General features: G+C 34.3%; 1 protein-coding gene across 1 annotated transcript; it reads left to right on the top strand.

Moving 5' to 3' along the window:
• Positions 1-672: 672 nt before the first annotated feature.
• On the top strand, positions 673-10,628 carry LOC103483057 (uncharacterized). Its single transcript, XM_051089585.1, has 10 exons — positions 673-1,297; positions 1,502-1,810; positions 1,885-2,102; positions 2,365-2,912; positions 3,063-3,808; positions 8,372-8,491; positions 8,567-8,784; positions 8,975-9,522; positions 9,583-9,589; positions 9,671-10,628. The coding sequence occupies exons 2-10, from the start codon at positions 1,702-1,704 to the stop codon at positions 10,487-10,489; spliced, it is 3,333 nt and encodes a 1,110-aa protein (XP_050945542.1). The 5' UTR covers positions 673-1,297; positions 1,502-1,701; the 3' UTR covers positions 10,490-10,628.

A 10,628-nucleotide genomic window follows, 5' to 3' on the forward strand; every position in this document is an offset into this window, starting at 1 on the left:
TTTTTTTATATTATTTTTATTGAATTACAAAGTTTCCTGGTCTATAAATATATTTTTCTTTTTGCTACTTAGTAATTAGTTTGACTTATTTTTATTAGAAAAGTTTCTCTTATTTATATTAACTTTTAGTAATTCGTTGAATTTTGTTTGCTTTCAAAAAAAAAAAAAATTGCTTGAAAATTAAAGATGAAGGCATCATACAAAGAGATGAGAATTAAGGAATGAAATAAGTGAAGATACTAAATAATTTGAAGCTAAACAAGATCGCATGTTTCATAGATTATGTGATCAAATTATTTGTTTTACTCAATCTAATTATAATCTTTTAAATAATTATAGTTTATTTTGATATGAATATCAACAATAGAAAAGAAAAAAGCAATATTATTTTTCCATATAACAAAACGAAAAAACTAACAAAACGAAAAAACTTAACGAAGTCTTGAAAAAATTTGATAGGTTTTGATCGTAAATGATTTCTATATTTTAAAATGTCTTTTCAAAAAGTCAAGCTGGAAATATAATATAATTGTACAATTACAATAGAAGCAATTCAAAAAAATTTGGATCAAAATCATATGAGTAATTGAAAAGTATAAAAACAAAAACAAAACAAAATTTTTTAAACTTAAACTTTGCACATTCTTGATTTCATATATTTTATATGGTTAAGTAAACGTCTCAGACTATATATTATATTACATGCTATCATTGCGTGTTAGGACAATGACATTTGTTCATTTATTGCAACCATTAAGGTGCATCGCGTGTTACGAAAACTATATGTGTGTGTGTGTGTATTCTTCTTTTGAAAAACTGTATTATTTCTCAAATTAACCGCCACGGCTCCCATCCCACTGGCCTTTCTTCCGGCCGCCGCTCCTGACGAGTTTTTCTCCGGCGACGAACGTTGGCAGCTTCAAGCTTCTGTCCACGCTGCGTTGTTTTGGCTTTTTTTATTTTTATTTTTCTCTACAGTGCATTTCTCTTCAGCTAGGCTCAAGGGGACCGGTGCTACACAAGCTTATGACAGTGATGAAAGTAACCGGCCGCTTTCACCCATGAATGCAGCGGTGAGGCTTACTTTTCTTGGCTGATTATTGACCTTCGGGTGTGATCCACGCCGATTTTAGCCTCAAATTAGTTTGTCCATGTCTTGAAGATGACAGAAGGGTGAATTCGAACTTATTCGATCACCAATCAGACTTCAATTGATGCTGTTTAGCGTATTTTGGTAGACTCGGAGTAGTTTTTTACCAATGCGAACATCTTCTAGCAGCAATTCAAGTAAATTTTGGTAAGATTTGGATGGGAAAGTTATGTTTAAACCCTTTCGATCTCTATTAAAGTATGTTAGATGATTCTTAAACCTTTGGAAAGTCCTTGTTTGCATTTTTTTTAGAACTTTTTGTTAGGTCATGAGATACAGTAGAACAGTATATTTTGTTTGTTTCTATCTTGAAAATTCGAAGTTCTGAGCACATTGTTGATTTCGGTTTAGGTTTTGTAAATGACGTTTGGATAAATGGTCTGATGATGAAATTGTTGCAATGATAAAGATTAGAGGAAACGGCTTTGATAATGCAATATATGAAGCTTTGAACTCTGTTGGATATACTGGACTAAGTGCTGAGGAGTGTTCAAATATCATTTGATAGGAATCTGATTTGCAAGACTTTATAAGAACAAGTGTACCACGAAATGGAGGTTCCTCTTTTGGATGAGACGGTGGAGGGCGTAGTTGATTACCATGGCCACCCAGTCTCCAGATACAATTTCGGGGGCTGGAGATCTGCCTCCCTAATCATAGGTAAATCGTCATTACTCTCTTGTCTTTCTTCGCTTTCCCTATCCAACTTCTGCATCCTCTTCAATTGTGATCAGTGGTGGAGATTGCCGAGAGATTTGCCTACTTAGGAGTTTCCTCAAATTTGATTAACTTCTTAACGGACCAGCTCCAGCAGTCAACGGCCATGGCAGCCAAGAATGTCAATGCCTGGTCCGGAACCGCCGCCTTGCTACCTTTACTCGGGGCCTTTCTGGCTGATTGCTTCCTTGGACGATATCGTACTATTGTTCTTTCCTCTGCTCTTTACATTCTGGTTCCCCACCACTTTATGCTCTTACTCTTTTATTTGCTTTCCTTAATCCATTCCCAACTATAAAATTTTAGAAGACTATGCAAGTTATTGGCTAGGGATATGGTAATTCATGGTTATTTTGATTCCTGTTCTTTCACATAATGGCAACAATTGGAAATTTCAAAATAGTTTTCCCCTTCCCTCCATATTCTTCATAAATTGAAATTTTCAAAATAGTTATTCCGTGTGTAACTTTTTTCTTTTTGTTCTTTCTTAAATTTAGGGTCTTGGCTTGTTGACTGTGACTGCAACATTACCTTCTCCCGACATTTCTGCCTGCCAAGAGACTGGAAACTCCCTACCATGTTCCCCCAATCTAGTCCAAGTAATTTTGTTTTTCTTCTCCTTATATCTGGTGGCATTTGCTCAAGGAGGACACAAACCTTGCGTCCAAGCTTTTGGTGCTGACCAATTCGATGGACAGCATCCCGAAGAGAGCAAAGCTAAAAGCTCTTTCTTCAATTGGTGGTACCTCGGTATCTCTTTGGCCGGCTTTTCAACGGTTAATATCATGAGCTATGTGCAAGAATACCTCAGTTGGAGTCTTGGTTTTGGGATTCCCTGTATTGCAATGGTTTTTGCACTTGCAATCTTCTTGCTCGGAACTAGGACATACAGGTTCGGTAACACAGGAGATGAGGAAAACCCATTTGTAAGAATTGGACGGGTGTTTATCATTGCAATAAGAAATCGGCATGTAAACTCTTCAGAAATAGCTCATCTAGAGGAAACCCATGGCCTTTTACCGCACCATAACTCTAAAAAGTTCAGGTAATTCAAATGTCTAAAAGAAGGGTAAAATTTATGATTTGTCACCACTAGAGTTTTTCTGTTCGTGTGCAGAAATGCTGTTTGTAAGCGGATGTAATTGCCTTAGAAACCATGTGACCATTTTCTTTACTGGATTCTATAATTTTGTAGGTTTCTCGAAAAAGCTTTGATTGTGCCTAATAGTTTGAAAGAAGACGGCCATGCATGTAACATCAATGAAGTTGAGGAAGCAAAAGCAGTATTGAGGCTCGTTCCAATTTGGGTGACATGCTTAGCATATGCTATTGTATTCTCCCAGTCATCAACTTTCTTTATAAAACAAGGAGTCACAATGGACAGATCAATAGTTGTTGGATTTGAAGTACCAGCTGCTTCACTCCAATCTTTTATCGGTCTAGGTATTATCATTTCCCTCCTGATCTATGATCGCATACTCATTCCAACTGCAAGAAAGTTCACTGGGAAGCCGTCTGGAATTACAATGCTACAAAGAATTGGATTTGGGATGCTGTTATCCATCATTTCCATGGTTGTTGCTGCATTAGTCGAGGGAAAAAGACTCAAAACAGCTCAAGAACATGGTTTGGTTGATCTGCCAAAGGCGACTATTCCTTTGAGTATATGGTGGCTGGTTCCTCAATACATATTATTTGGAGTTGCTGATACATTCACTATGGTTGGGTTGCAGGAGTTTTTCTATGACCAAGTTCCGAGTGGATTAAGAAGCATTGGTCTCTCCTTGTACTTGAGTATTTTTGGGATTGGCAACTTTTTAAGCAGCTTTCTCATCTCTGTTATTGAAAATTTAACTAGTGGGGATGGCAAACAAGGCTGGTTTAACAATAATCTCAACAAAGCTCATCTCGATTACTTCTACTGGTTGCTTGTTGTGCTTAGTGCCGTTGGGTTGGCTGCTTTCCTATTTTCTGCCAGAACTTACATCTATAACAAGGGGAACACCACGTGAGTATAAAGTTAGGAGATTGGCAATGCATTTTTATGTACTATGAAATTCTTTTTTTAGAGTTGTGTTGATAATTGCTTTGTTAGAAGCCTTTCTTATGCTTTGTTGGAACAAGAAATTAGGAAGACCACATGAACTCCACCATCTAGGAGCTTTGTAATTTAAAACTGTGTAAGTATTGGATGGATATGCATTGTCAAATATCTTATATCTTCGAACTCTGTTGGTCGAGGAGTAAGTTTGTTGATGAAGATGAAAATTTATGGATTTTGATGGTTAGGTAATTTGTCAAACTTTCCATAAAGTTTGGAAATTGGACAGGGGGCTTGAGGTTGAATTCTATGGGAACTATATCTTTCTATTCTCTTGCAGTAAAGAATAAAGATGACGATCGTGGGAGAATGATCAAACAGGACCCTTGTGTTGAATTCAAATAGAGAGTGTAGAGAGTAATGGGGAAATCTCACGATGGTTTCTCAAAGAAATTAATGGAAAGAGGGCATTATATACACACACTAACAGAGCGTGACATAAGGAAATAAACATAATCCTAAATACTCTCTAACACCTTGGTTTGTTTTTGGAAATTTCTTTCGGTTTCCAAAGGTTCTTTTTTCCCTTCCTCCGGGTGTTTGATGACCATAATGGAATGAGTTTACAAAGGAGGTGTTTGATGTAATAGAAAAACCTATGTTCTTTTATGGAGTGTTTTGGCTCAATTTATAATACAAAATTCATTTTCTCTCTACGGTTTTTCAATTCTCTTTTTTATTGTTTTTACGATCGATCTCATTTCTATTATGTTTTTTATCATTCACATTTTTCAATATTTCTCTGATTTCGAGTAATTTTAGTTACATTTCAGCACTTCAAACCATCCCTAAATGTTTTATCAATTTTGTTTATCTTTTATAGAAGATTTTAGGGTGAGTAAATAAAATTAGTCTTTTGGTAGAACTTTTTTTAACAAAATTTGGTTTCTAAATCTTAAGACGCCTAGGAAAAAGAAGAAAATGCATCTTTTTTAACATTCTTACCAGCCACACCGCCCCCGACGACTTCTTCTCCGGCGACCCACGCGGACTGCTTCAAGCTTGGCGTCTACGCTACAGCTCACGGGCGCCGCCCGGTGCTACACAAGCTCACGACAGAAAGCGGTGGCTTTCACCCAAGAATTGCAGCGACGAGACTTCCTTTTCTTGTCTGATTATCGACCTTCGACTGTGACCAACACCACTTTTGTCCTGAAATCAGTTTGTGCATATCTTGAAGACGACAGAAGGGCGAAATCGAACTTATTCGATCACCAATGAGACTACATTTGTTGCTGTGGGCATGTTTCAGTAGATTCAGAATAGTCTCATACCAATGCGAACTCCTTCTAGCAGCAAATTCAAGTCAATTTTGGTAAGATTTGGATGGTAAAGGTATGTTTAACCCTTCATAACTATTTTAAACTAATTAATAACATTGACATCAATGTTTGTTGATGACAATTTAATGAAAGTCTCATGCTAAAATTATTAAATTTAAATAATGACTAAATTGAAATTAAAATTAAAACTTAAAACCAAATGTGTAACATTTTGAAACTCACGTAGTAAATAAAAATTAAATTCAATGCATAGGTACTAAAAAGATATTTTTCTAAATTATAATTCATTTAGGTACGAAGACCGTTCTAGCTCCAATAAAATTTAGAGGAACTGTTATAAAAAAAGAACAAAAAGAAAATTGAAACTGTTTTCACATTTATATAACAAAAAAATTTAAATGAGTTAGAGATAATTTGATAAATTTTGTTATATTTATAAATAATTTTAAATTTCTTTTGCTATATTTAAAAATGACTATGGAAAATATATTTGATCGGATAGATTACTCATTACATTTAAATCATCATATTTGTTTTTAACGCTTTTATTCTTCTAAATCTGTTTTGTTATATTTTTGTGGTACACAACTCAATAAAATTCATTTCAAAATTGTGTTTATTTTATTGCATTGTATTTAAATATAATAACCCACCCTACAAAAATTTTAAATTTCACAAGATATATAATTTCTACCGATGTGTGTCACTCTATTTCGATTCTTTTAATTTTATTTCATACCATTGCATTCTATTTAAACATAAAAACCAACCTCCATGAAAATTTAAACATAAAAACCAACCTCCATGTTTGTTATAGTATTTTTATTTATTTATGGTTTTTACTATTTGTAAAAAAAAAAGTAACTATTTACAAAATATAACAAAAAAAATTGAATGTAAATAGTTTTAATATTTTATTATTTTTAAAAATGTGTGTTACTTTTATCATTTTTTTTATTACTTATTATAATATTTACTATTTATACAATCTAAATACAAACTATGGGTTTTTTCAAAAATATAAAAAAGAGTCAAAATATTTAGTATAAAACAATTCCAAAAACGGAAAAAACATATAGGTCTGTAAAATACCAAAAATGCCCAATCAACCACGCCGTCAATAATGCGTGCATAATATATTTGCGCAATCGTTTAGATACGAAGACGATGGAAAGAAATCGCAGCGAAAAAAAAAAGAAGAGAAGTAAAAAGAAGATGGAAATAAATCGAAGTGAAAAAAACAAAGAGGAAAAGAAGAAAACGATTAAAAGATTAAACCGCATAAATAAATAATTGAAAAATAAGAAAGATGATGGAAAGAATCAAGAAAAGAAAAAAGACGAAATCGCAGGAAGACGAAATAACACGAGAAAAGACGAATCGCGAGGAAGAAAAGAAAGATAGAAAGGCAGGAATGTTTAAAAAATGGCTAATCTTATGGGCTTTGTTACACGAGCCGTAAATAGTTTCGTTATCTTAGATTTTAATTAAATTTTTATATTAAAATAATCTTTGAAAAAGAAAAGGATGGAGAAGATATCTTTGGTCTTAGTTTTTAGGGATAATTGCAAATGTAGCAATTATATTCAAAATAATTAAGTATATAGCAACATTTTAAAAAAATTGCAAATATAGCAAAACTTATCAAAATCTATCAATGATGGAAGTCTATCACTGATAGACCAACAAGCAAATGTTGGTCTATCACTGATAAACCATAAAAGTCTAACAACGATAGACTCTATCACCGATAAACTTTGCTATATTTGCAATTTTTTTAAAATATTGATACATACTTAATAATTATTCTAAAAATTGCTATGTAACCTAGTTTTTATTCCTTAGGCATCTCAATATATGGCCCACTAAATTAAAATCAATCACTCACTTTTTTATGGATGGACCCAAAATTGGTAGGAGAAAAGAATAAATGAATAACATAATTGAAGAAACTTTAGTGGACCATAAAAAAGATCTGTTCATTTCTTTTAAATATTAAATTAATTTAACTAAAAAAAGATTATCACAATTATAAAAAAATATAAAATATTTATACTTTATACATAAAAGATCGAATTTAATGAATTTTGTAGTTTGTTTTCTTTTTTCTATTTTCGAAAAAACTTCATGTGACCGATTAAAATACATATTTCAAATGATAAAATGTACTTTTAGTCTTAAAATTAGGTGTATTGTATATTAAGTCCGTGAAATTTTAAAATTAACATTTGAATATATGGATATTGAAAAATAATTTCAAATGATCATATATTAAAGTTGACCGTTGGTTTATTAAAAAAAAATTGAAACTAAAATAGCAATTATCCTAATACTTTTATCTTGTCTTTGTCTTTCTTCTCCGGTTGGTAGTGTCGGTAGATTTTCAACCCGTACCATTTTTATTGTATGATTAGTTGTTTATTTTCTCAAAATTTAGAATTTGCATAGGTCACTTTCTCTCCGGCTATTTTTGGCATTTGATTATGTATTGAGCAAATTTTTGTTATCCAATGAGTGAAGTTTTGCCCAAAAAATGTATGAAATATTTAAAATAATAAGCATCTCTTGAGGCCTCAAATCAGTTTGTCCATGTTTTGAAGATGACAGAACGGCGAAATCGAACTTACTCCATCACCAATCAGACTACATTTCATGCTGTTTGGCTTCTTTTGGTAAACTCGGAGTAGTTTCATACCAATGCGAACACCTTCTAGCAGCAATTCAAGTCAATTTTGGTAGTATTTGGATCGTAAAGTTATGTTTAAACTCTGTCAATCTCTATCAAAGTATGTTGGATCATTCTTTATCATTTGGATAGTCTCTGTTTGCATTTTTTTGTCTTTTTGTTAGGCCAAGAGATGCAATAGAATAGAGCAGTACATTTTTTTGTTTCTATCTTGTGATGGGTATAGAAAATTCGAAGTTTTGAGCACATTATTGATTTCGGTTTAGGTTTTGTAGATATCATTGGAGATGATGAGGTTGATGCAATGATAAAGATTAGAGGAAATATATGAGGTTTTTATATCTGTTGGATATACAAAGCCTGGACTAAGTGCTGTTGAGTGTTCAAAGTTCATTTGATAAGATTCTGATTTGCAAGCCTTACTAATTAAAAAGTGTTCAACAAAATGGAGGCTCCTCTTTTGGATGAGACGGTGGAGGGGGCAGTTGATTACAAGGGCCGCCCAGTCTGCAGATTCAATTCCGGCGGGTGGAGATCCGCCTCCCTCATCATTGGTAAATCATCAAATCATCATTACTCTCTTCTCTTTCTTCTCTTTCGCTATCCAATTTTTGTACCCTCTTTATCAGGGGTGGAAATTGCGGAGAGATTCGCCTTATTTGGAACTTCCTCCAATTTGATTAACTTCTTAACGGACCAGCTCCAGCAGTCGACTGCCATGGCAGCCAAGAATGTCAATGCCTGGTCTGGTACCGCGGCCTTGCTACCTTTACTCGGCGCCTTTCTCGCTGATTGCTTCCTTGGACAATACCGTACCATTGTTCTTTTCACTGCTCTTTATGTGCTGGTTCTTAAACCACTTTATGCTTTTACACTTTTATTGCTTTTCTTTTCCAAATCCGAACTATATAAAATCTCACAAGACTATGCAAGTTATTAGCTCGGGATCTGGAAATTTCAAATAGTTTTCTCTTCATAAATTGAAACTTTCAAAATATTCACTGTCACTTTTTCCTTTTGTTGTTTCTGGAATTTAGGGCCTTGGGTTGTTGACCTTGTCTGCAGCATTACCTTCTCTCGGCATTTCTGCCTGCCAACAGACTGAAAAATTCCTGCCATGTTCCCCCAATCTAGTCCAAGTAATTTTGTTTTTCTTCTCCTTATATCTGGTGGCATTTGCTAAAGGGGGACATGAGCCTTGCATCCAAGCTTTCGGAGCCGACCAATTTGATGAACAGCATCCAGAAGAGAGAAAAGCTAAAAGCTCTTTCTTCAATTGGTGGTACTTGGGTATCTCTTTGGGAACCCTTTCAACTATTAATATCATGAGCTATGTGCAAGATAACCTCAGTTGGAGTCTTGGGTTTGGAATTCCTTGTATTGCAATGGCTTTTGGACTTGTAGTATTCTTGCTTGGAACTAGGACGTACAGGTTCAGTAACAGAAAAGATGAGGAAAACCCATTTGTAAGAATTGGACGGGTGTTTATCACTGCAATAAGAAATTGGCAAGTAAACTCTTCAGAGATAGTTCATGAAGAGGAAACTCATGGCCTTTTACCGCACCATAACTCTAAACAGTTGAGGTAAAGTAAATGTCTAAAGTGTATGCATTATCACCTTTGGAGTATTTCTGTTCTCGCCAGAAATGTTGTACTCCTTCAGTGGATGTATTATGTAACTGGCTTAGAAACCATGCAACCATTTTCTTTAATGGATTCTATAATTTTGTAGGTTTTTCTCGATAAAGCTTTGATTGTACCTAACAGTTTGAAGGAAGAAAGTCGAGCATGTAGCATCAATGATGTTGAGGAAGCAAAAGCAGTACTAAGGCTCATTCCAATTTGGGTGACATGCTTAGCATATGCTATTGTATTGTCTCAGATATCAACTTTTTTTACAAAACAAGGAGTGACAATGGACAGAACTATAGTTGTTGGATTTGAAGTACCGGCTGCTTCACTTCAATCTTTTATCAGTCTAACTGTTGTCATTTCCCTTGTGATATATGATCGCATTCTCATTCCAACCGCAAGAAAGTTCACCGGGAAACCTTCTGGAATTACAATGCTACAAAGAATTGGATTTGGGATGCTATTATCCATTATTTGCATGGTTGTTGCTGCATTGGTCGAGGTAAAAAGGCTTAAAACAGCTCAAGAATATGGTTTAGTTGATCTACCAAAGGCGACTATTCCTTTGAGTATATGGTGGCTGGTTCCTCAATATGTATTATTTGGAGTAGCCAGTACTTTCACCACGGTTGGTTTGCAGGAGTTCTTCTATGACCAAGTTCCGAGTGGATTAGGAAGCATTGGTGTCTCCTTGTACTTGAGTGTTTTTGGCGTTGGCAGCTTTTTAAGCAGTTTTCTCATCTCTGCCATTGAAAATGTAACTAGTGGGGATGGGAAACAAAGCTGGTTTGACAATAATCTCAACAAAGCTCATCTTGATTACTTCTATTGGTTGCTTGTTGGGCTTAGTGTTGTCGGGTTGGCTGCTTTCCTGTGTTTGGCAAGAACTTACATCTATAATAAGGGGAACACCACGTAAGTATAATTTCTTATGAAGCATTGTTATCTAAAGCTATGGGATTATTGGATATGTATATTCATACAGTGAAATCTATCTTAGTGCATCACTTATCAAAACTCTCAATTAGAATAAAGAATATGGAAATTGTGTCATTTAA

The sequence above is a fragment of the Cucumis melo genome, chromosome 9, assembly GCF_025177605.1.
Source record: "Cucumis melo cultivar AY chromosome 9, USDA_Cmelo_AY_1.0, whole genome shotgun sequence".
NCBI classification, from domain to species: Eukaryota; Viridiplantae; Streptophyta; class Magnoliopsida; order Cucurbitales; family Cucurbitaceae; genus Cucumis; species Cucumis melo.